The sequence below is a fragment of the Callorhinus ursinus genome, unplaced genomic scaffold, assembly GCF_003265705.2.
Source record: "Callorhinus ursinus isolate GAN/ISIS: 27379988/994484 unplaced genomic scaffold, GSC_fseal_2.0 scaffold85, whole genome shotgun sequence".
Classification (NCBI taxonomy): domain Eukaryota; kingdom Metazoa; phylum Chordata; class Mammalia; order Carnivora; family Otariidae; genus Callorhinus; species Callorhinus ursinus.
The window spans coordinates 1,206,662-1,232,416 of record NW_027397147.1 but is presented as its reverse complement, the minus strand read 5'-3'; the positions used below and the strand labels follow the sequence as shown (position 1 = coordinate 1,232,416).

Genomic DNA, 25,755 nt, shown 5'->3' with positions numbered 1-25,755 from the left:
GCAGCCGCTTAATGACGGAGCCGCCCAGGTGCCCCTTGAGAATAGATCTTAATTGCTCTCACACACATAAGAAATGGTAACCAGGTGAGGTGATAGATATGTTAATTAGGTTGATTGTGGTAATCACATCCCAATGCATATTTATATCAAATCATCTACACTGTATACCTTAAATATGTACAATTTTTATTTGTCAATTATACCTCAATAAAGCTTGTGAAAAAAATATTAACAAAAATCAAAGCCCAATATAGTGGCTAAGGGCCTGCACTCTGCAGCCGGAGGGCCCACTGTGAATCACCAGCTTCCCCATTAGGAGCCAAGGCCCTGCTCTAAGGGTAAGCCGCGCCTTCCCGGAGTCTGCGTCCCCCACAGGGGCTGGCACTGAGCAGGGCTCCACAGTGCTAATCGATAACTTTCCAGGCCAGGTTTTATTTATTTACTGGGGGTGGGGATAGTAACAAATGTGCAGCATCAGAGGTTACGAAGTCAAGCTCATGTCAGTGCCTTATTAATGTCTGTATCCCTGGCATGTGGTAAGGTGTTCAAGAAGAAACATTTATTTAGGGGTGCGGGGTGGCTCAGTCGGTTGGGCATCAGACTCTTGGTTTTGGCTCAGGTCATGATCTCCGGGTTGTGGGATCTAGCTCCGGGGCTGGGCTCCCCACTCGGCGGGGAGTCTGCTTGGGCATTCCCTCCCACTGCCCCTCCCCCCACTTGTACACGCATTCTCTCTGAAATTTTTTTTAAGATTGTATTTATTTATTTGAGAGAGAGAGCACAAGCAGGGGGAGCGGCAGGGGGACAGGGAGACACAAACTCCCCGCTGAGCAGGGAGCCCAATGCAGGCTCGATCCCAGGACCCTGGGATCATGACCTGAGCCCAACGCAGACACTTAACCAACTGAGCCACCCAGGTGCCCCTCAAATAAATCTTTTTTTTTTAAAGAAACATTTACTTAAACTATTGAGAAAAAATAGTTTAGGTCAGAATGTCAGAATAAAAGGACTGATTTATAGATGTCTATGCCCACCTGTCAGCTCCCTGCATCTTACCTCCACCTGCCCCGCCCTCTCAAGAACCAGTCACCACTCACCACCAAGCTCTCACCTCCCAGCCCCTGCACCCCCGAGGGGACCCTCTTTCTGAACTGCCTCTCCTAACTGTTGCCAAATCCCTTGGTTCCCTTCAAAATCCAGCTCAAACTTCTACTCCCTCCAGAAAGTCTCCCCTGGGTAGGATCCTCACCTGTGATAAAGAGGACAGCTAACCCCCACCCCAGGAGACATCTGATGAGTCAGTGAGATCAGACATGTGGTGCCTGACAGAGAACTGGCGCTCAAAAGTACCAACTGATGGGACGCTGGAAGCTGGAAAAGGCAAGGAGACGGATTTCCCCTAGAGTCTCCAGAAGGAACCCAGCCCTGCTGACACCTTGGCTTTTGAACTTCTGATCTCCAGAACCATAAGATAAGAAATTCGTGTTGCTTCCAGTCACCAAGTTTGTGGTGATTTGTTATAGTAGCAATAGGAAACAAATGTAGTCTAGCAACAGTTTAGAACAATGTTGCCCCTCAGGGGACACTGGCAAATGTCTGGAGACATTTTTGGTTGTCACAACTCTCCGAGTACACCTGGCGTCTAGTGAGTAGACACCAAGGATGCTGCTAAACATCCTATGGTGCACAGGACAGGCCCCACAACACGGAATTCACTATTCAGCTCAGCATGTTAATAGTGCCCAGAGTCCCCGCTTTCGAATGATTCTGGAGGAAGGGCAAGGAGCCTTCCCTGGCCCACTCTCCCTCCTCTCCTCCCTAAAAGCAAACCTCCAAGCATACCATTTCTGGTATTTCTTTTGAATTGAAGCAATTAGCTTACTCACCAATGAGAACAGCACCCCCAGCCAAACCCAAGGAGATAAGTCAATATTTGCTCTGCTGAAGCTCATAAAAACTGCACTCCACTGTGTTTTGTGCATACAAAACGGTCATAGAGCAAAGGCAATTTTATTGTCTTAAAAAATCAGAAAAATAGGGCACCTGGGTGGCTCAGATGGTTAAGCGTCTGCCTTCGGCTCAGGTCATGATCCCAGGGTCCTGGGATCGAGTCCCGCATAGGGCTCCTTGCTTAGCAGGGAGTCTGCTTCTCCCTCTCCCTCTGCCTCTCCCCCTGCTTGTTCTCTCTCTCTCTCGCAAATGAATAAAATCTTTAAAAAATAAATAAATAAAAATAAGTAAGTAAAAAATAAAAAAATCAGAAAAATACATTTTTCTGAGGCAACTGTATTGTTTTAAAAAAAATCAGAAAAATGCAAAGCACAAAATATTGTAATCACAGCTTCAATTCACTAAATGCACAAGAGAGCTTGAATTTTCATTTTTAGTCATTTGCTGGGCACCCTTCTCATGTACCCAGGACACTCTGTACTCCTGGCAGGTCAGACCATGTCTCACTTCTCAGGGGAACTCTGTGTTTATACAGCCTCTCGGTGGCCAGACCATGTGAGCATCTGGAACAAAAGGGGCCGTGTCTTACTCCTCTCCAGTTCCCAGCCAAGAGCACAATGCCTGGCACACACCAGGTTCTCCCTAGATGCATGTTGCATGAATGAGTAACTAGAGAAAAGTTGGCAATTTCTACTGATATCATGGGCATTGCAGGCGTGCAATGGAGGGACTATCCAGTTATAATTACAAGGCATCTGGGGGTGAGGTAGCCTGAGACACAGCTGAGATCCTGAGGATCTCAGGGAAAGCCTAGATCACAGGGAGGCCCTCGAAAAGCACTCAGGACTAGGATCTGGCCCAACAGGCTTTTGGGACCGGCAGACCTGGGTTTTAGTCCTGTGTCTGCAACTACTAGCTGAGTGACACTGGGCAAATTACTGAACCTCAGTCTCCTCATCTGTAAAATGCACTCATCCAACAAAGTGGAGCAGAGCAAGGAAAGTGGAGAAGAGGCAGGAGAGGTGGCCAAGGGCCAGAAAAAGCTCCTGTGGCACAGACAGCTCTCCACCGTAGACTTATGCTCCCCTGCCCTGACTACATTTCCCAGGATCCTGTGCATCTAGGTGGGGCCATGTGACCGCATTGGGGCCCATGGAATGTAGGCAGAAGTAACTGTTGATGGTTCCAGGCAGCCCATTTTCCACACCCTGGTCAACTCTCCCTCAGCTGCACTCCTGCCTCGAGACACACAGCACAGAACAGATTCGCAGCGTTTCAGTATCACTTACAAAGCACTTATACCATAGCTCCCCTCAGCTCCCTGGAGGACACGAAGCCCATTCCCTGGTCTGCCTGGCACACAGCCTGGCCTGCCCTCCCTACCCATCCCCTGGCCAACTCTTCTGGTCATCCCTCAGGTCTCAGGTTAGATGCCCCCTCCTCCAGGAAGCCCCCCCCCGAATGCCACGAGGCAGGCACTACTAGCTTCATCCTAAGAAAACTGAGGAACAGAGAGGCTAAGTGACTTGCCCAAGATCACATGGCTAGAAAGTGGGGGAGTTGGGTGTGAAGCCAATGTAGGCTGAATCCAGTCGGCCACCACTTGCTAAATGGGTCATGGGATCACTAACAGCAGCGGCCTCACCTGGGAGCTTGTTAGATGTGCAAATTCTCGGGCCTCACTCCAGGCCCAATGAATTAAACTCTGGAGGTGGGCCCAGCAATCTGTGTTTAAACAAACTCACAGGTGGTTCTGATGTGCAGTAAAGTTCAAGAACCAGTGGCCTAGAGAAATTCTCTGCAGCTGAGCCACCTGCTTTCCAGGCACTCCCTGTGGAGTCCTTGCTAGGTGTAGAAAATGTCATAGCTGAAGAACTGAACACTGTCCACCCTCTGACTTTCTAGACATTTAAAATGCTTCTCTGGGTGTCCCCAGCCCTGGGACTTTGGGGACCCAGAGACTGTCATCTCCTATTTTATTATCAGCGTGTTAGTGACTCGCTGCTTCCTTTGAAGCGTTCTTGCTTGTGCCCATCAGCTTTAGCCACAAGGGTTTAACCCAGCCAACATTTAAAAATCCAAGCCGCGGGGCGCCTGGGTGGCTCAGTCTTGGTTAAGCATCTGCCTTCGGCTCAGGTCATGATCTCAGGGTCCTGGGATTGAGCCCCGCCCGCATCGGGCTCCCTGCTCAACAGGGAGTCTGCTTCTCCCTCTCCCTCTGCCCCTATGCGCTCGCTCACTCTCTCAAATAAATAAAAACCGTAAAAAAAAAAAATCCAAGTCGCTTTCATCCCATGATGGGCACCATAATCACTTTCTAGAACATTCTCATTTTTTCAGTTTACTAAGGCAACAGTCTGCAGCTTCTTGGTCAGTGGAACTGATCTCTCTAGCACAAAAACTTTTATTTTTTAATCAGTCTGGCCGGCATTACTTTGGATGTGGTTCTGACCATCAATTTTTTCTGCTTTGGCTCTAAGAACCAGACCAGAAAGAGTGACCTCCTAGAGAAGGAGCTTGAACAAATCCAAGTTTCTGCTGTTGACCCTCAGCTTTCTTCCACACTATTCTCAGTGTCCCGGCAACTGGCAATCCTGCCAAAAACCGGACAAGACCTCTTTGGGGAATCTGACCAGTGTGAGAAAAAAGGCCTAAAGACACCCTCCCCGTTGGAACAGCCCAGCCAGATCACCCTTGAGGGGAAGGCCACAGCCAACAAGCCCCATGCACAGCCCCAGGCCTTCCAAAGAGCTTACTGGAGCCCCATTCTCTTCAGCAGACAAGGATCCCCAGGGGACGCAGAAAGGGGGGCTCTGCTCCATAGTCACTCTCAGGGGCCCAGCTCTGCCCCGGCCCCCCGCCATCCCGAGCCCTCCAAATCCACTGGTAAATGTGGGAAGAGGGGGAGAGAAGGAGAGAGGTTTTTAGGGTTCAAGGTTGAGAGGGGCACACGCTATTTCTGCTGGCATTCCATCAGCCCAAAGGCAGTCATGTAGGCCACCAAACCGTAAGGGAGCCTGAGAAATTCAGCCAGGCGATACCCCAGAAAGAGGAGAACGAGTGTATTGCTGACTAACGGCCATCTCTTCCACATGATACATTAAAAACTTTAATTTTTTTAAAGATTTTATCTATTTATTTGAAAGACAGAGAATGAGAGAGAGAGAGCACATGAGAGCGGGGAGGGTCAGAGGGAGAAGCAGACTCCCCGCTGAGCAGGGAGCCGGATGCGGAACTTGATCCCAGGATTCCAGGATCATGACCTGAGCCAAAGGCAGACGCTTAACCGACTGAGCTGCCCAGGCGCCCCTAAAAATTGTTTAAAATAACATCAGGGCGGGGCTCCTGGGCGGCTCAGTCGTTAAGCGTCTGCCTTCGGCTAAGGCCATGATCCCAAGGTCCTGGGATCAAGCTCCACATCGGGCTCCGTGCTCGGCGGAAACCCTGCTTCTCCCTCTCCCACTCCCCCTGCTGTGTTCCCTCTCTCGCTGTGTCTCTCTCTGTCAAATAAATAAAATATTTTTTAAAATAATAAATAAATAAATAATCAGGGCTATATCCTTAATCAGTCAAAAAGTAGTGTTCTGTCACCAAAAGCACAGAAGAGAAACCGTAAATCATAGAATGTACACAATTAATCCTATGTAATCTGAGACCATTTCAAGTGATCGTCAGGCCCCCACTTCCTACCTGCCTCAACCCCTGCAGAAGTTGGGACCCCTGCACACTCCCCTCTTTGAGAAGGGAACTCAAAGGAGGGGGGATGGCAATCCCAACTATGTTACACATGAATTCACATCATCGAGAAGCTTTATCATATTTGTTAAGCTAATGCATGAACAACGGAATGAATGTGTGCATACGCTATCTCTAAGCCCTACCTCCCTCCACTGGCATCCTTTCCAGATCAGCTCAAACATCACCTCCTCCAGGAAGCCTCCCCAGGCACCTCCCCCTCCACACACATCCTCACGGCCGGCATGGCCGGCTCCCACCTGCTTGCTCTACAAGTCCACGCTTGGTGCACCTTGCGTTATTAGTCAGCTGTTTGACAACCCTGGGCCTCGGTTTCCTCCTCTGTAAAAATCAGAGGGCTGGACTACCTCACTCAACTTCCTGGCTGAAATTGTGGCCCCAAGGCAGGCAGCGCCCAGGGCCGAGGACCCAGAAGTCAGGCTCCCAGAGTGTCCCCACAGCAGATGTAGCGGCCCCCTCCCATGCGGCCCATCTGTCCTACTAGGGACGCAGCTGGGCTGGCTCCCCGCACTCCTCCACCCCGGCACAGACAGATCTAGGCCGGGACTTACCCGGGAGCCCTCCACCTCCGCGCCGCCACTCGTCTATCAATGCCCAGCCCTTGGCGCACATGTCAACGGAGCCTGCCAACACCCAAACTCCCTCCCGCAGCCAACAATGCAGCAAGGGCGCGTCTACACTGTCCTGGAGGTTCCAGGAATTCAGGCCTCTTGTTCAGGGGCCAAGGGAGGGGATGCGACTAGGGGCCCTGCAGGAGACAGGAAGGCAGCGCTGCCGGCACCCTGTGCGGGTTCCGAGGAGCCCCGGGCGGAGGCCCCCAAACCGCCTCTCCCGGCCGACTGTGTGCCAAGTGTTTTCCCAACAGACACTGCCGTTAATCTGCATAACTACCCCCACCCCTTTTACAGAAGCAAACACTGAGCCCCAAAGAGTTGAAACCAGAGAAGCAGCGCCCTCCCCCCACGCTCTTTCTGCGCCGCCTCCGACCCCACTTCCAAGCCCCAACCCAACGCGCTCGAGGCGCCGGTACACCGGGGCGCCCAAGGCCTGCAGCGCCGGATCCCAGTCCCCATCCGCCTGGCGACTCGTCGCCCGCACTCACCTCCCTCGGGCGGACAGGCACTGCAGCCGCTGCCCACGGCCGCGAAGATCCAGAGGAGTTGGCAGAGGCTCGCGGCCCGGTGCTCCAGGGTGCAGGGCTGGCGGGCCCCCCGAGAGTGCCGGGGAGCAGCGAGCGGGGCGCACGGGCCGGCGCTCCGGGGAGGCAGCGGGGGCCGCGCAGGGCGGTCGGATTGATCTCGGGGCGCGGGGGCAGCCGGCACGATCCCGGGGCGCGCTGGGCCGCTGGAACGATCCCGGGGCGCTGGGGACGCGTGCCAGGGGAGGGAGTGCAGGCGACAGTCAGGGGAGCTGGGGCAGCTGCAGCGCTGGGCGTCTGTCGGATCCGGGCTGGACCGGGGGCACAAGCCTGCGGACAGGGGCGGGGCTCTGGTCCGGCGGGCGCACGGCGCAGCGCGGCGCGGCGCTCACGTGGCCGCCCCCCGGTGGCCCGTCAGCGTTCCTGCAGCCGCCAGCGGGGTCCCCGGGCTCCAGCTCGGCCTCCGCGCTGAGTCTGCGCCTCGCCGCCTGCTGAGTACACGCGCGTCCCCACCTAATGCGACGGGAGGGCCTAGCACCCACCCGCGAAGGGGGCGCCCGCCGGGCGGGTAATCCGAAAAGTCCTTTCCGAAATCATTAGAAATCCATCTCATTAAATCTCCATGCGTAAACTTATATTGCTTTTTTTTTTTTTCTAGTTTGTGCTTTGTAAAAACTTAGGCACTTATAACAATTAAAAATTATTTGTGCAATTATTTACTTTCCCCTCTAGACGTTCCTTACCGTTCTGGTACATTACCGTATTCCTAACTCTCAGCATGGGGCTTGGCACTTGCTAAATCCTTAATATAAATATCTGTGCAGTGGATGGATAAATATGGAAAGGTATAAAGGAGTAAAGGATATAAAACTAATGATAACTACTGTGAACATGTTATTATATCCTTCCAGATACTTTTCTGGTAAAATTTTAGAAATTTCACAACTCTTATTTCAAATATAAAAATAAGTGATATTTATTGAGTGATTCATCTCACTCTATCTTCACACCAACCCTGTGAGGTAGGTTGCATTAGCTCTATTTCACGGATCATAAAACTGAGGGTCTTAGAGATAGATTTACCCAAAAGAGTCCCCCCCATTTTTTTAAGTGCTGTTTCCTTAAGTAATCTCTATACTCAACATGGGGCTTGAACTCAAGGCCCCAAGATCAAGAGTCAGGCTTCTCCAACTGAGCCATCCAGGCATCCCTGCCCAAAAGATTTCTAAGGTGACTCCTCTTGGCAAAGGATATCTACAGTTTAAGAGCTGGAGGGCATGCTGAGTCTTTGCCCAGGTAAAGCCCAGCAAACAGATTCCCCTCAGAGACCAAAGGCCTTCCGCTTACCAGCTGCTATGGCCTCTGTGAGGAGCAGGTTCAAGTTTATGCAGCTTGGAGAGGGGGATGACATACAGGTGGCATCTCATAAGGTGGTGGGGGGAATGAAAAAAAAAATGAAATGGTCTTGAAACCCATCATTCAGTGTTTTATCCTTTGGCCTCTGTGCTACAAGTTTTGGAAAATACAAGAGCTAGTAGATATTTTGGTTTGAAGTGTTGGCTCCTTTAGTCATCTTGGGAAAACTCCTCTGGTTTTTGTCAAGACAAAATTGCACCTGAAATTCTGACTGTGGGAAAGTTGCGCAGGAACAGACTCTGAGCTAATCTGTCCAAGTCCAAAACCAGACAAAAACCAAACCAAAACAAAAACCTCACTGTATTACTTAACCACTTATAGCTCTGCGTCCTTGGGCAAGTTATTTAACTCCTCTGAGCCTCTGTAATTTTTGTCTGCCCAGCAGAAGTCCCCCTTCTTTGCATGAGGATCTTGATTAGTCTTCAGGAAACCAGCCCACCCTATTCTCATTCGGTGAGAATAGCCCTCCCCACTGACCTGGGGCCAAGACTGGACACATGATAAGACCTGGCCAATCAGCATATTCCATCCCTGTAGCCCCATGAGATACTAATCTGGATCTTTTTTAGCAAGCATAAAAAAAAGAGAATCTCTCTTTTCCAGAGAGTTGTTGAGCTGGTAGGATTTAAGCCTAGGGTTTCTGGACATTCATTCATTTTTTTTTTTAAGATTTTATTTATTTATTTGAGAGAGAGAGCATGAGAGGGGGGAGGGTCAGAGGGAGAAGCCGACTCCCCGCTGAGCGGGGAGCCTGATGTGGGACTCGATCCTGGGACTCCAGGATCATGACCTGAGCCGAAGGCAGTCGCTTAACCAACTGAGCCACCCAAGCGCCCTGGATGTTCATTCTTATGGCAAATATTTATTAACCTCTATTGCATGCCAAGTATTGTGCTAGGAGTTGGGGGGAAAGGCCTGTCTTCAGAGAGCTGTCTAATGGGGTAAGAAAGGAAGAACAGCAATTTCTCACATGGTCATTATGCCATGCCATTTAAACTGCAGGTGCACCATGAGTGAGAAGCGTAGCAGGCAATGAGAGATGTCACGGGCAAACCTGCTCAGGAAGGCTCTTCTGAAGAAATGACATTTGAGTGGAGCCCTGAGGAAAAAGTAGGCATTGCTTCCAGTAGCTTTAGGAAGACAGGTGCCCTGGGTGGTCTCAGCAAGGAGATGTGGACCAGATCAATTCTTGGTTTTTGCCTGGTCCTTAACTTCCTCCTATAACCATCACACTAAGCTGTTCAGACTTTATTGAAGAGTTTGGGTAACAGAAAAGAATATATGAGGGAAAAGATTAACCCATTCCAGTGATGTTACAGCACCCAAGAAGAAAAATAAACCCTTCGGCATGCTCCAGTTCCAAGCCTTGCTCCCCTGTCCTAAAACCTCCCCTTCCTTCTCTCACATGGACAAACATCTCTTCAAGCTCGGAGGGACAAAATCCCTGCCTCTGTTAGAAAATCCCTCTTCCCACTGACAGGGTTTTTTTCCCCCCTTTCCCACCAGAGTAATCCACAGGACTCGATAACCCACAAGACGCAGAAGATATCATCAAGAAAGTGAAAAGTCACACCTGCAACTAATGTAACATTGTGACTGTGTCAACACTCTTTCTCTCTCTCTCTCTCTCTCTATATATATATATATACATATAAATTTTTTTTTTGAGAGAGAGAAAGAGAAAGAGCATGAGTGTGAGTACAGGCAGGAGGGGCAGAGGGAGAGGGGCAGAGAGAATCCCAAGCAGCCTCCATGCCCAGCACAAGCCCAATGTGGGGCTCGATCCCACAACCATGAGATTGTGACCTGGGCCGAAATCAAGAGTTGGAGGCTTAACCAACTAAGCCACCCAGGGACCCCTTGATTTTGTGTCAACTATATATATACTTTTTTAAAGTGAAAAGACAATTCAGAGAATGGGAGAAAATGTTCACGAATCATGTATCTGATAAAGGATTCATAGCTAGAATAGAGAGGTCTTGTCACTCAATCATAAAAAGATAAAGAACCCAATTTAAAAATGGGCAAAAGAGGAGCACCTGCGTGGTCTGCTTGTCCCTCTCCCTCTGCTCCTCCACCTGCATGCTTGCTCCCCCTCATACTCAAATAAGTAAATAAATAAGATCTTTTTAAAAATTCATTTATGTGAAACATCCAGAATGGGGAAATCCACGGTGACAGAAGGGGGATTAGTGGTTGCCTGGGGCTGGGAAGGGAGTTCGGGGAGAATGGGGAGTGACTACTAGTGGGGTTTCTTTTTTGGGGTGATGAAAATGACCTAAAATTAATTGTGGTGATGGTTGCACAACTTTGAATATACTAAAAAAAAAAAAAAAAAAAAAAGACCCACTGAAATTATACATTCTAAGGGGTATATTGTATGGTCTATGAATTGTATCACATTAAAGCTGTTAAGCCCCCCAAAAAAGTACTCATGGAGTCTCCATCTCACCCCGGAGTTGGCAGTGTGGTGGCAGAGGAAAGGTCACCAGAAACAGTACTCCAGCTCTTACGCACACTGGCCCTGTCACAGATACGTGGTGATTCCCAACTTCAAGGAGATGGGTATAATCTTCATACAGGCTCATAGGGGATGGGGAACCACACTAGCCACATAGGCCACAGAAGGGAAATGGTTCTCAGGTGTTCACTGATCAGGTCCATCTGTTCACAGGAGGCCGTGTCCACAGGGGTTATAGAGCAATTTCAGGTTCATGGCAAAATTGAGCAGAAGGTAGAGAGACTTCCCATATATCCCCTGTCCCCGCACAGGCACAGCCTCCCCATTATCAATGTCCCCCGCCAGAGTGGTATATTTGTTACAACTGATGAACCCACACTGACCCATCATTATCACCCATTAAGGTTCATTCTTGGTGTGGTATGTTCCATGAGTCTAGATAAATGTATAATGACGTGTATCCATCATGTATTATCATAGAGAGTAGTTTCTTGGCCCTACAAGTCCTGTCTCCCAACTATTCATCACCCACCCCGCAAGCTCTTGGGAACCGCAGTGAGATGCTTTAAAGCAGCAGCTTGGAAGTCCTCCCTGGCTCACCTCCTTGGCTCAGGTCCCAGGCCTACAAGGCATGAAAAGTGACGCGCATCACAGAACCATCAAATGGCCTGTGTGTAGCTATAGAAAGACTCACAGAAGTTATGAAATGACCACACTTGTGTCTTTTGAGCGGTGCATTTCTCCCTTTGCCTTCTGCAAAGCAAACCCCAAGATCAGAGTGAGGCATCTGCCCATACATCTGCCTAAGAAAAGATCCAGAAGGACAGCTCAAGATTACTCTTTACAGTGGGTGCTTGTGAGCTGTGGGAGTCCGTTGTAAAGGACAGTGGTGGTGAGCAAGAAAATTTCCCTTCCATTTTATACATGTGATATGACGTTTGAAAAAAAATGTATGGGGCGCCTGGGTGGCTCAGTCAATAAGTGTCTGCCTTCGGCTCAGGTCATGATCCCAGGGTCCTGGGATCGAGCCCCGCATCGGGCTCCCTGCTCAGCCAGAGGCCTGCTTCTCCCTCTCCCAATCTCCCTGCTTATGCTCCCTCTCTCGCTGTGTCTCTCTCTGTCAAATAAATAAAGTCTTTAAAAAAAAAAAGAAAAAAATTTACAATGAGGATGCCTTACGTTACATTTCCAATTTATTTTTTAATTTCATTTTTAAGTAATATCTCCACCCAACATGGGGCTCAAACCCCCAACCCCAAGATCCGGAGTTGCACGCTCTACTGACAACCAGCCAGGTGCCCCTACATTTCAAATTTACACAGAGGAAAAGCACCTTCTTTTACTAAAGCCGTTAACAGAGTTTAACTAGGTGGAGAAATTAAAGGTGATTTTATTTTCTTATTTGTGCTTCTCCTTCTTGGCGCAAGTTTCAACAAGGAACACATACTACTTTTGCAAAAGTTATTTTTAAATATCACTTCAAAACCCGAACTTTTACAAAATGAAACAGAACGCCAAAACGAAACAGTCCAGTTGCTTTGGTTTCGGTAGCCTCCCCACCCTTGCCTGACTGGGGCTGGCTTTGCACAGAAGCTGCCCTCTCCCAAACAGCACCCTGAAGACATCAATCCCCAGAGAAGCCGAGTCAGCACATCCGTGGGAGGCCAGACAGGCCGGGAGAGAGATGCTCAGTGGAGCAGATGAGCTCATGGCCTTGCTCCCACTGGATTTTTGGCATGAGGGTTCTAGGCAGCTCTGGAAGCAGCTCTCCTTCTCCTCGAAGACCTGCTCTTTGGCTGATCAGGCCTAGTAGGTGCAGGATTAATGTTCACTTGAATTAAATTATCAGAGAGAGTTGGGGTGGGGAAAGTTTGCTCCCAGCACATGGTCCAACTATAGGAGAATGCTGAGTCATGATGGGGGGAATCCTAAATAGGTTTCTGCTTGTAGCTGCAGGTGATCTTCCAGAAGAAAAGACCACAGTTTGGCCACGTCCAGACAAAAGTTCTAAGAGCTCTCGTGTTGGGCATCTCCAGCAAGAAGCATTTGCCTCTGACTTTGTCTGGGTCCACATAGCAAGATGGAGTGATGTTAGCCAAGCATACAAAACCACCAGTACGAGGAGGAGTCTTGTGGCCAGTGCTGTTCTAGGTCCTGGCGATATAACCTTGGGTGAACAAGACGATCTGGAGATGACATTCTAGCAGGGCCCAGTATGGTCCTGGGAGAGACTCAAACACCTGCTTAAGGCAGGGGTAGGAAGAAGTACGTGGAATAATACCACCAAGTAGTCAGCGCCCAGGCAAGAACCCTGGTGGTGAGCACACTGCAGTACTGCGAGGAGAGCTTAGGCCCCTGGAGTCACCACTACCACATCCCAGGTGCATGACACAGGGGGCGCCTGGGTGGCTCAGTGGGTTAAGCATCTTCCTTTGGCTCAGGTCATGGTCCAGGGTCCTAGGATCAAGTCCCACATCCAGCTCCCTGCTCAGGGGGGAACCTGCTTCTCCCTCTCCCCTTGCCCCTCACCCCTGCTCATGCTCTCTCTTTCTCTGTCAAATAAATAATAAAAATCTTTTAAGTGCATGACATACATTACCACGTTCAATCTTCCTCCGCTTCATTCCAGTGTAGCCAACTGCCCAGAAGAGCGCCTGGCCTGCTGCAGGTGCTCAAGGAATATCTGCAGAATGAATGAGTCTGATTCTCCCAGCAATCCTGTGAAGTGGGTATTATTATCACCCCATTACAGGGATGAATAACAGGCCCAGGGAGAACAGCTAGTCAAAGCTCAGGCTGTGTGATTCCCAAGCCCATGGGCTGGTTTATCCACTGTATTGGTTTCCAATGACTGCTGTTAACAATTTCCACAAATTTAGTGGATTAAAACAACACAGTCCTCTTATAGTTCTGGAAGTCAGAAGGCTGAAAATCAAGGTGTCAGGCACTTGTGTTCCTTTTTGCAAGCTCTAGGGCAGAAACTGTGTCCTTATCTTTTATAGCTTCTAGTGCATTCCCTGGTCTGTGGCGGTATCACTGGGGACTTCTGTTTCTGTCCTCAAATCTTCTCTGATTCCTGTGTCTCTCTTCTAAGGACACTTTTGATTACAATGGGTCCACCTGGATAGTCCAGAATAATCTCCCCATCTCGAGATCTTTTATTACACTAACAAAGTCCCTTTTGTCACGTAAAGTAACATACAGGTTCTGGGGATTTGGATGTGGACATCTTTGAGGGGGTATTTCAGGTTACCACACCCACCTGCGTATCTTTGCTATACTGAATTTTTGTTATTTTCTTTAAACATGCAAGGAAATGGATACACCTAAGAGTACGTAAAATTAGAAAAAAAGTGGACTAAAAGGCTCTAAGACTCCTGAGGAAGGAGGAAGGGGAATCGAACTTGAGAGTATCAAGAGACTTGAATCTTATCTATATATAGGGTTCAGTGTATTTTTTATTAGAGAACATTTGAAGCAAATATAGAAAATGTTAATTAATTTTGGGTGATGGCAGATAGACATTTGCTATGTACTTACGTATTGTATATTTATTTGCTCTGTATTTATTGCATTAAAAACCGAAAACCCTAAAATAGCCTGCACAGAAGGGGAAACCTGGGTCTTGGGAGGGGAATCTTGGGTCCTGGGGCATCTGAGACAAGTCACTTAGCCTCTCTGCACTTCAGTTTCTCCCTTCCTAATAGGCAGACAAGAGGAACCTTTGAGGGAGCCCAATATGCTAATAATCCGTAACAATATTCATTGTAACAACATTCACCTGGACCGGTGATTCTCACCTCGCGGTGGCAGGGACCATGGGGCCACCTAGGGCTTGCAGAGCTGACCTGGAGTAGGGATGGCGAGTCCGTAAGATGGGGTCCCAGCCGGGTTCTGTACAGAGCAATGCTCCCCGCGGGACCCCCAGCCCCGAAAGGGAGGAAGGGACAGCGCGGTACCGCCCCCACGTGGCTGCAGACAGTATACGACGCGCACGGCAAATCCAACGCACACACACGTGAGGACTGCATATTAATGTTTAACAGCTGGGAACTCTTCTTTCCCTTTTAGTGCTGCGTTCCGACCGCAGTTTTTGGTGCCGATCAAAAAAGTACTATGATTCCAAGACGCAGAAGGGAGCCACGGACCAAGACACTTTAACAAGCGCAGGAACACTTGGCTCATATTGGGCATGCGCAAACCCAAGAGGGTGGGGCCACGGAGCATGAGACGCTACGTCATTAAACTAATATAGTTGCAGTGGAAAGAGCTGCGACGGGCGGTAGCGTGGCCGAGTGGTCTAAGGCGCTGGATTTAGGCTCCAGTCATTTCGATGGCGTGGGTTCGAATCCCACCGCTGCCATACCCTTGATGGTTTCACTTTTCCTGAACTCTTCAATTTGTTTGTCATCCTCTCCCAAAGACTTCCTTTTTGCCCCTTTCCTACGCTCTTAAAAAAAAAAAAGGGGGAATGGAGAGCAAACGGAAGAAGGTAGAAACCGCAGCCCAGGCCCTCTTCTGTGCACAAACCCACCAATCCAGCTACCTAAAAATCAAAACCAGAAGCGTCTCCTTATTTCCAAGGGAAAAGCATCTGAGATAACTTTAATAGTTTCCAGCAGACTGCCTACATCTTTAATTTAATGCTCCAGGGCTGGAGGCCACAGGGAGCAGACCTCGTTATCCTGCAAAGACAAACGTTAGGCGGGCTGATTTTAATTATGACTTGTGTTAGGTCATAATTGAGAGGAATTCCTTTCCAATAGGGAATGTTCCTTTCCAGCCCCCTCTGTGTCCTACGGAGAGCCCCAGCTGACTCCACAAATCTCTGTTGGTAGAAGCATGTCAGGTGACCCTACAGAAAGGCCGGGGCATCAGAGGGCCTGTCCCATGTAGGGTTAGCAACCGTGGAGTCCCAGCTTCATTGATCCATCTCATAGTTGGTCTTCAGGCTTGGCTCAGGGGCCTCTCATCTATTTATTTATTTATTCAATAACTATGTATGAAAGGTCTACTGTGTGCCAGAAACCAAGTTCATCCTGAGGCTACAGAGCACACAAGGCAGGCAAGTCTACTCACTCAGTTTTTACAGCTGCCGTAGTTTCAAATTACACCTGTGAGGAGTCTTCTAAAGTGCATGCTAACCTGGCTCAGGGCCAACCGAGGAGGTGACAATTAGCTGGGACTTGAAATTGAGAGGTTAGGTCTGTGAAGGTGGGAGAGAGGAGTCCCAGGAAGGGAAACAGCATGTGGAAGATCCTAGCGGCAGATGAGAGCCTCGTGTGTTTGAGATGCTCAGGGCAGCTGAGCAGAGAGCGGCGAGGACCGACTGCCAGCAAGGGATGAGGCTGACCTGTTAGGCAAGGAGGGTCATGAAGGCCCCGTTGAGGCATTGAGCTTCATCCTGAGGGCAATGGAAAACCATCAAAAGGTCTTAAGTGGGAGGGTAGCAGATGCCGGGTTGGCTCAGTTGGTTAAGCGACTGCCTTGGGCTCAGGTTATGATCCTGGAGTCCCGGGATCGAGTCCCACATTGGGCTCTCCCACTGAGCGTGGAGTCTGCTTGACCCTCTTTCCTCTTCTGCTCTGTCTCTCATTCTCTCTCTCTCTCTCAGATAAATAAATTTAAAAAATCTTAAAAAAAAAAAGTGAGAGGGTGGCATATTCCAATTTTGGGTTTAGAAAGTTCCCTCTGGCAGCGGTAAGAGGGGGGTCCATTCAAGGTCTACCGCAGCTGTCCAGGCGAAAGGAGAATGGCTTATACCATGGTTGTGACGGTGGGAAGGACACAAAGGGTGAGACAGACCTTTTGGAAGTGATCTGAGAGAACTCCCTGATGAGGATGTGAAGAGCATGTCAAGAGTGATGACCAGGTTTGGGACCTGAGCCCCTGGCTAGTGGCACTGGAGGTGCCTCTCCTCTCCCTAGGAGGGAACACAGGATGAAGAGGAGTTCGTTGAGAAGATGATTCCGTTGGTTCACATTGAGTTTGAGATGTGGGACATGGGCTTGAGTAGGAGGTTGGGCACAGAAGTCTGGAGGTCAAGAGAACACTGAACAAATGATACGGCTTTGGGAGGGGGTGGAGACTGAGGCCATGGGGATAGACGGACTTGCTCAGGAGGAGTACACGGGGGGGGGGGGGGGTAGAGGGGCCAAGACAGAGTCCTGAGGAATATCATCTTAAAGGGAAGGCAGTGAGGGGCGCCTGGGTGGCTCAGTCGTTAAGTGTCTGCCTTTAGTTCAGGTCATGATCCCAGGGTCCTGGGATCCAGCCCCGCATTGGGCTCCCTGCTCAGCAGGAAGCCTGCTTCTCCCTCTCCCACTCCCCCTGCTTGTGTTCCTTCTCTTGCTGTGACTCTCTCTGTCAAATAAATAAATAAAATATTTAAAAAAAACTTTAAAAAGCCATTTTTGAATGAGTTGAAGAGAAGAAATAAACATAAGTGTGGGCAACTCATCACAAAATTTGATTTTGAGAAGGGGGGAGAGCCAAAGGAGCAGTACTGAGACAGGAAATGGGGACTCAGGGGGGAATATTTTTAAGATGAGAGAGACTAGAGGATATTTTTTTAAATTTATTTTTTGTAATCTCTATACTCAACATGGGGCTTGAACCCACAACCCTGAGGTCAAAGGTCACACACTCCTCCCACTGAGCCAGCCAGGCACTCTGAAACTGGAGGATATTTTAGACACCCAGCCTTGGGTCTACAACAGGGAATAGTTTCAGCACCCACAGTGGGAAACTTATGAATTCACCCTGATGGTCCATTTGGGTTGGCTGCCCACAGTGACAGCTCTGTTTTCTGCATTCACGTTGCTTCTACTCAGTGTTTCCAAGTAAGCTAGGACCTCCTTCTCTCAGAACCTCATGCACGGAGGGCTGGTTACCTGGGCAGCCTCTAAAGTCCTCATGGGAACTCAGTTTGCCCGCTGGGTGGACGAAGTGGACTCCTTTTCCAGTGGGTCAAGACACACAAAAAGTAGGGATGCTTTCTTGGCAGAGTGACCCACACTGCCCCCAGGCCCAGAGTGTAGCTAGGGAAAGTGAGGACTTAGAGAAATCCAGAAAACAAAGAAATGGATCCTCCTTTTGTTTTTCGAAAGCTGTGTTTTGGCAGAAGACAAACGATGTAGAAGATTATGTGGACAGTAAAGCCCGTGTTCCGTGCCCTGAGCACAGGTTTCTCAGGATTGATAGAGAGGAAAGTCAGAGAAGAAGGTAGTGAGTTTAGAGGCACGTGCGTTACTAAGAAGAAAGGAAGCCCAGGGGCTGCTGGCCCCAAATGGCCCAAGGTAGATGCCAGAGCTCAAAGGAAGCCCTGACATGGCTGGGATGCAGAAGAGCAGACATCACCGAGTGTGGTGTTTGGTGAGCCTTGGGCAGCTCCTCCAAATGACTCCAGCTGCAGAGGAGGAACCCCCACGTCGTCCACTTCGAAGTTAGATATAACGCCAAGTTCCTCATTTATACAATGGGAACAATAAACCCTAAGAATTAAATAAAAGCAGATAGATGAAAGCCCTTTCAAACGGTCAAGCGTTAAACAGACATAAAGGATTATCACGGAGCTTTTAAAAAATTATATGCACACGTGCAGTTCAACCGGGCAAAGGGGAGCATGTGCTTCTCAGCTGCTTCCCAAACTTTCTTAATTGTTCCGCAGAGAGGGATACACGGGGGATGGCCACGTTGGCTCTAACACATTCACTCCCCTCCGCCACAGGTGTTGTTAGGCTTGTGATGGTTTTCTTCTCTGCCATAATGTGCGTGTGCACACTATGATATCTACATGGATATATTTACCCAGATAGCCCGGTACTCGTAATTAATACCAAGACAATGGGAAGGGGTGTTTCTGTGGAGAGCAAGGCTCAATTAAGAAATTTTGTGGGTTTAAACATTAAAGATTATGGTGATCACCACTGCCCCCTTATTAACAAGTAGAGGAAATACGAAATTATAAAATAGGACCAAAATAAGTTCTAACTCTTCCCATTATAATTATATTGGTACTTTTTCAAAAGGCCCAGTTCTTTAAAAAGTTATTTTTTGAGATATAACTTACACATATTAATTTCAGATGTACAACATAATGATTTGTGTATATATTGTGAAATGATCACGTCTAGTTAACATCCATCAAGACATATAGTTACAATTTTTTTTTTAAGGAGAATTTTTAAGATCTACTCTCTTAGCAACTTTCACATATATAATATAGTATTATTAACCATAGTCACCATTACATCACCATGACTTCTTTATAACTAGAAGTTTATACCTTTTGACCACCTTAAAAAGTTTTGTTTTGGTTTAGATCCTTGCCGGTACAGAAGCCTGTGCTTACTAAGCTAAGTCAGCCCCAGGCTAGTAAGCCGGAAACCCAAAAAGGCTAGGCTGGGTTAGGCAGAAGCCTGGGCCTCAGGTGACCCTCCAACCCTGACTATCAACACACACGGAGATATGCATGACTGAGTGAACCCAAAACATTAAGGTAGCAGCAGATCAAAAGCAGTTCTCCTAGAATGAGTCTATTCCAACATCTCAAGATGATCTCAGGACAAGCACAGAGGAGTCTGAGCGGCGAGGAGGGTCCAGTGTCCCTAGAGAGGAAGCAGCAGACCGGGAAAACTGCAAAAAACAGACCTGCACTTGGCCGCTAGAGACGACTCCGGCCAGGACCCAGGAACTCACCTAGGAGGCGTGGCTGGAGAGGGGCGGGGAGTCAGAGAGGGAGAGGGCGGGGCTATTGCCGAATTACAATTAGAAGAGGGGAGGGACCAGATCCAGAGGGAGGAGCAGGGCCAGTCGGAAGGAGAAACGAAGGGGAGGGCGCAATCCTACCGGTCGGGCCAGAAAGAGGGCGGAACCAGAGCAGGGGAGAATTCGGGGCAGAGATGGGGGTGAAGGCCGGGAAGGCGGACGAGGCTGTGCGGCTACCTGCTCAGTAACCCGGCCAGGCCAAGACCCAGAAGGCAGGGCCATGGCTCAAGAGGCGGAGCAGAGGCGTGCGCAAGCCCGGAGATCAGGACTGGGGCGGAGTCAGGACTCAGGGGGCGGGATCAAGTCCAGAGGGCGGGGTGTGGGTGGAGCAAGGGTACGGGGGCGAGCCCAAGCCCGGAGGGCAGGACAGGGGCGGAGTCAAGACCCAGGGGCGGGTCCAAGCCCAGGGGGCGGGTGTGGGCGGGGAAACGGGCGGGGCCAAGTCCGGAGGCGGAGCTGGGGCGGGTCCAAGCCCGGAAGATGGAGCAGAGGCAGGAGCCGAGTCTGGCTAGTGACGAACTTCAGACGATGTACGGCTGCAGGCCTGGCAGGTGCAAGGCCAGGGCGAGGAGCCCGAGCAGCAGCAGCAGTCCGAGCAGCAGCCGTAGAAGCGTCCGCGCCGAACAGCCGCAGGGCCGCTGGCTCGTGGACCGCACGTATTGTTCCACGACGTCGGCGAAGCTGAACTTGTCTGGCGCGTAGCCCAGCTGCGCGCGGGCCTTGGCGATCTGGAAGGTGTGCGTCACCGCCACGCTGCGCACCTGCGGGGAGAGAGGCGGGGTTGCCGAGGGGCGGGGCTCTGCGAGTGGGAAGCACACTCCACCTTGTTTTACCGAGAAGGAAAAGAGGGCAGAGGTTTCCCTCAGTTTCAGAGAATCCGTGAGCTGGATCTTGCCCCTGCGATGCCCTCCTCAGGGAAGATTTCCTTTTTTCCATCCCATCTCCATTTTCTTCGAGGGCGCCTCCTCCAGGAGGCCTCTTCTGCATCTCCCCTAGCCTAACTGAACTTCTCAGTCCCCCAAAAGTGAAGGTCCCACCTCTGCACTTTCCCTTCCCCGGCCTAGCACGGTGCTGGGACTCAGCCGGCACTTGCACATTCTTGGGTATGCACTAGGAGAAGCTGACCGCCCTGTCTGTGGCCTGGGTCCTGCTCTCCAGAAAAATGACCCCAGGAAATGCTCTAGACTTCTCTGGCCACAGCCCCAGGGCGCAGCCTTTTTGCGCCCTCCCTGGTTAAGCTTACCAAAGAGAGGAATTCAATTATACAGAAGCGATTACTCTCCAGGCTCTGGGCTGCGTTTCTTCCCACTGCTGGGGCTCATAGGTTTCCAGGGCCGAACAGATAGCTGTCAATAACTGAACAGGCAATGTGCTTGGCCTGGGCTAAATCCTTTCTAGGCCTTAGCTTATTTAATCCCCTCAGATGGTACTACCACCATCTCCTCTTTACATATTTGCTTTTTTTTCTCTTTGCATATTTAAAAATTAAGAACAGGTTAAGTGACTTGCCCATCCTCTTCCCTGCTATGCTGGGACTGGGAGGATGCCCTCCCACCTCATTTCTTCATCTATTGTTCCTCAGCTGGACCCTGGGAAGGGGTTGGAGAGAGCTGCTGGATTCTCCCATGGCAATGAAACAGCCCCTCTGGCCAAGCTGCTGATCTTTTTTTTTTTTTTTTTTTTAAGATTTATTTATCCATTTGACAGAGAGAGACAGCGAGAGGGGAACACAAGCAGGGGGAGAAGCAGGCTTCCTGCAGAGTAGGGAGCCCAATGCGGGGCTTGATCCCAGGAGCCTGGGATCATGACCTGAGCCAAAGGCAGAAGCCTAACGACTGGGTAACCCAGGCTCCCCTAAGCTGCTGGTCTTGTATGCTTGTGGGGGAGAGGGCAGTCTTGTCCCTTTTTGCCCCAGGTAGTAAGTTCAGGACCTTGGGGGATACAGCTGGAAACTAGATCAGCAGGGTCCTGGACGCACTGCTCTCAGGCTTAGATGTCACCTTCCTTTGGGAAGTCCCCTTAACTTCCGCAGAACTGGCTTAGGTGCCCCTTCCGTGCGCTCTGAAGTTCCTCATAGTTTCCTCCAGTATAACTCTTATCACAGTGTGCTGAGTTGCCCGGTTACGGAGCTGTCTTTCCCTTTGGACTGTGAGCCCCTTGAGGCAAGGGCTATGTCTTGTCTCCACTACTTAGCACAATGTCTGGCACACAGTGGGTGCTCAAAAATGTTCAATGAATCAGACTGAAACTGGAGGGCTGGTTGGTATGTCACAGACTGACCAGCAGAGAGCGCCTGAGCCACAGCGCCCAGAAACCTCCCTAGCTAAGTGGGGATCCTTTACCCCTTCGCTGAACTGGGAAACCTGTAAGTGAAACCAGAGGGGGGTCGGGGGGTGTTAATTCCCACCCAACCACAATTCAGTGGCACATCGGCAGCTAATTTACATGATTGTGATTCCTGAGTCATTTCACAAGTTGATGGTTAAGCTTGAAATCATTTAGGTCTGGTCTGGGTTCGAATGTCAGCTCTGCTACTTAAGTGAATACTCATGGGTTGGTTATTTCAGCCCTGTGTGTCTCATTTCCTCTGGAAATGGAAATAACAATCTACAATTTAGTAGTGAAAATGAAATGAGATAAAGCACAATGCCTGGCATATCCATCACTCAATAGATGGCTACTCTTGTCATTCCCTTTCCTCTGGGAGTCTGGATGGCCCAAAGGAGAAACCACAGGGAAGTGCTTCTTTCTGTGGCCCATGCTCTCTGAGTCAGACAGCACTGAGCTTGAGTATGAAGCCAATGCCAGAACCATGTGGCCTTGGACAAGTCACTAACTTCTCTAATGCTCAGTTTATCATAAAACATGATCATAATCTCTTGCCCTTCCTAACTTAGCAGGACATTAGAGAGAATCAGATGAGAGTGTGAACTAGGAGGATTTTGCAAGTAATGCCAAACACTTTATAATCTTCATTAAAACATCCTCTCTTTTAGGGGCGCCTGGGTGGCTCAGCTGGTTAAGGTTCGACTCTTGATTTTGGCTCAGGTCATGATCTCATGGGTCATGATTCCAGGGTCATGAGGTTGAGCCCTGAGTAGGGCTCCGTGCTCAGCGCTGAGTCGGCTTGAGAGTCTCTCTCCCTTTCCCTCTGCCCCTCCCCCCACTTGCACGCGCTCTCTCTAAATAAATACGTGGCTCACTTGGTTAAGCGTCTGCCCTCGTTTCAGGTCGTGATCCCAGGGTCCTGGGATGGGAGTTCTGCATTGGGCTCCTCGCTCAGCGAGTGCTTCTCCCTCTGCCTCTCCCCCTGCTTGTGCTCTCTCTCTGACAAAATGTTTTTTAAAAGTCCTCTTTTAAAAACTATATGTGCTAATAGAAAACTGCATCATCAGCATTTGAGAATAGTATTCTGGACACAGTAGGCACTTAATATATACTTATTATTCAGTAAGCGTGGTGCACCTAGAGCCACTAGGCTCCATGTGCATGTTGTCTTGAGCGTTGGTGGCGCCAGTGGGTGGCATTCAAAAACGTGAATGTTACGGAACCTGCCTTTGGGAGCCTCCAGTCTGGCAGCGAAGATACGCTGCTTAAGAACAAAATGACAGGGATGAGTGACAGGCTCCAGGCTCATCGCATTTCAGACCAAGAGAGCACAGCCTAAGAAAAAGCCCAGACGTTGGGACGATTCTAAAGAAGCCCACCTGGAAGGTTCTGAGACCTCAGACAAGCATCCCGTTATGGCATCAAAGGGGTGAGGGGTGGGGCCAGTGGGGGTGTAGAACAGGAACCACCCCAGAAGCAGCCCCCTTACCTCGCTCCGGGTGAGCAGCGGGGGGACGCTGTAGATGGGCCTCAGGGCCAGGTGCAAATACTCCATCACTGCGGCTGTGCGGGGAGACAGGGGCCAATGACCAGGGCGCCTCCCTCTGTGCAAGCTCTGGGGAGGCCCTCGGGGACAAATCAGTTGGGGGCATTATTTGCTTTGCTGGGGGGGGGGGGGGGCGCATCTCTTCACTTTGCCAAATTCCCCTGTCCTTGAATTCCTTTAAATCAGCAGCTCTCAGCACACGCCGGGGTGCCTTGTTTGGCTGTGAAATGTGTCACAAGTAAGTTGTCATTAATAGTAAAGGACTGACATTTGAAAATAAAGCAGAGCAGATTCACAGCTCAAATCATGCCTCCTCCTTTCACTCACTCCTATTCCAGTGTGGTCTCTTGAGGAGGAGAGAGAAGTTGGAGCAGAGGTTCTCAATCTGGGTGGCACACTGGACCACTTTTTAAAATGCTCATGCTCCTGGGGTGCCTGGGTGGCTCAGTTGGTTAAAAGACTGCCTTCGGCTCAGGTCATGATCTCAGGGTCCGGGGATCGAGTCCCACATCGGGCTCCCTGCTCAGCGGGGGGTCTGCTTCTCCCTCTGACTCTCTTCCCTTTCGTGCTCTCTCTCTCTCATTCTCTCTCTCTCAAATAAATAAAATCTTTAAAAATAAATAAAATAAAATAAAATAAAATGCTCATGCTCCCCCCCCGCCCCTTTCCTCTTGCTGCTGCTGATGTAGTGGGTCTAGGGATCCACTGAGGCATTTTGATATTTTATAAGCTCCCCGGTGATTCAGATGTGCAGCCAGGGTTACGAACTCGGGGGTGATAGTTAGCTCAAGAGGAACTGGAAATGTATATACAATCCTGTAAAACTACCAGAACCCATGGCTGATCTTTTCCCACCTGTGGGTCAAAGAGCATCAATCACTGTGGCAACGCTGGACATGAGAAGTCACCCCGCATGTGTGGCCTGGTGGGCAAAAGTTGGCAGATCCCTGCTTTAAATGGCAAGCATCCCACTGCATTTAAAATAGAACAGATCTATAGCTAAGGTCTGCCAGGAACGCAGCTGTTTGTGACTTGAGGGTCATTGTCCCCTCGGGCTGACCATGTTGTGCCTGGTGCTTGCTCTGCGTTCCAGCTGGAAGGAGGCCAGCAGAGGTGGTGATGGGGGGCAGGGTGGTGAGAGTTAGAGGCTGACCTGAAGGGTGAGGAGGAAACTTCACATACTCCAAAAACAGCCTTGACTTCGGGGTGACCTCAGGGGAGAAGGCGGCCCCAGGGCTCCCTCTCTGCCTGACTGGCATGATGCCTTCCACTACAGGCCACGGGGCTGGCCAAGCCCAGGTGTGAATTCTGCCTGTCCCGCTTTCTCACGGTGGCCCAATCACACCCACCTTGCAGGTAGGACAGGGTTTATACTGGGCCAGGATGAGGGTGAGGAGGCTGCCGGGCAAGGGCCGATTGAGCTTGGAGCACCTGCCCACGAGAGTGATGGTCTCCTGAGATTTGGCGCCCTCAGTGCCTCACTCACCTCCACCTAGTCCTGGCCCTGGGTCTGAAATGAGGTGATGCATATGTACCTGGCTCATGGAGGGATTTTACTACACACACTCTTTTCCTTACCTGTTAGGTAAACCCAGGAAGTAGGCACCTGGATCCAGGGCTGGCTGTACCCTAGCTTCTCAAACTGCAAGGAAACATGGCCCGAGATGAGAACAGGTCTTCCGGGGGCTGGTGTGGAAAGGCCACATGTTCTCTTTACCCTGGGGGTGAGCAGAGGTACCACCTGGCCACCCAAGGGGGAAAAAAACCCCACAGCCAGCCCCAACCCTGCGCCAGTCTTGAAATGGAAAGCTTTGATCTAGAAAAGTCAAGTTGGACTTAAATGCATGGGTCGGTTTTTAACCTGGGATCATTCACATCATTTAGTGACTCCTGACATCTGCCTACAGCCAAAGGCATCGGCACAGTGCAGCAGTTCCTCAAAAATGTATTTATTTATTTTTTAAAGATTTTATTTATTTATTTGACAGAGAGACACAGCGAGAGCAGGAACACAAGCAGCGGGAGTGGGAGAGGGAGAAGCAGGCTTCCCGCTGAGCAAGGAGCCCGATGTGGGACTCGATCCCAGGACCCTGGGATCATGACCCGAGCCGAAGGCAGACGCTTAACGACTGAGCCACCCAGGCGCCCAGCAGTGGGGCATCTTAACTATCACCTGCGGTCATTTGTTTGAAGGGCTCATGAAAAGCAAGGTTTCAAGAACCCCCTAACCACTCTCCTGAGACAGTGTAAGAGACAGAAGGAGTTCAAGGATTGTGAGATGGAGTGGCTGCTCCTACTGGCCCTGGTTAGCTTATTAAAAGAGAATGATAGATTTAAACCCTGGAATCCTCAATTCAAGGCATATATTAACACCCAGGAACTTACTATGGG

At 50.0% G+C, this 25,755-nt stretch overlaps 2 protein-coding genes and 1 non-coding gene across 3 annotated transcripts in view; 1 reads left to right on the top strand and 2 right to left on the bottom strand.

Annotated features, from left to right (window-relative positions):
• EEF2K (eukaryotic elongation factor 2 kinase) overlaps positions 1-7,190 on the bottom strand; it is a 59,196-nt gene extending 52,006 nt beyond the window's left edge. The window contains exon 1 of the mRNA XM_025855372.1: positions 6,809-7,190. The gene's annotated coding sequence lies outside the window, so the exon portion shown is untranslated. The remainder of the gene's footprint in view (positions 1-6,808) is intronic.
• A 7,812-nt stretch (positions 7,191-15,002) lies between these two features.
• Positions 15,003-15,084, top strand: TRNAL-UAG (transfer RNA leucine (anticodon UAG)). The gene has a single exon. It is a non-coding gene; the product is annotated as a tRNA-Leu (tRNA).
• Positions 15,085-19,955: 4,871 nt separating this feature from the next.
• The window catches only part of SDR42E2 (short chain dehydrogenase/reductase family 42E, member 2), a 25,182-nt gene continuing 19,382 nt past the window's right edge, over positions 19,956-25,755 (bottom strand). The window contains exons 11-13 of the mRNA XM_073888000.1: positions 24,943-25,006; positions 23,308-23,381; positions 19,956-20,251 (exon numbers count right to left, since the gene is read on the bottom strand). Of these exons, the coding sequence (XP_073744101.1) occupies positions 20,012-20,251; positions 23,308-23,381; positions 24,943-25,006 (378 nt within the window). The 3' untranslated portion in view covers positions 19,956-20,011. The remainder of the gene's footprint in view (positions 20,252-23,307; positions 23,382-24,942; positions 25,007-25,755) is intronic.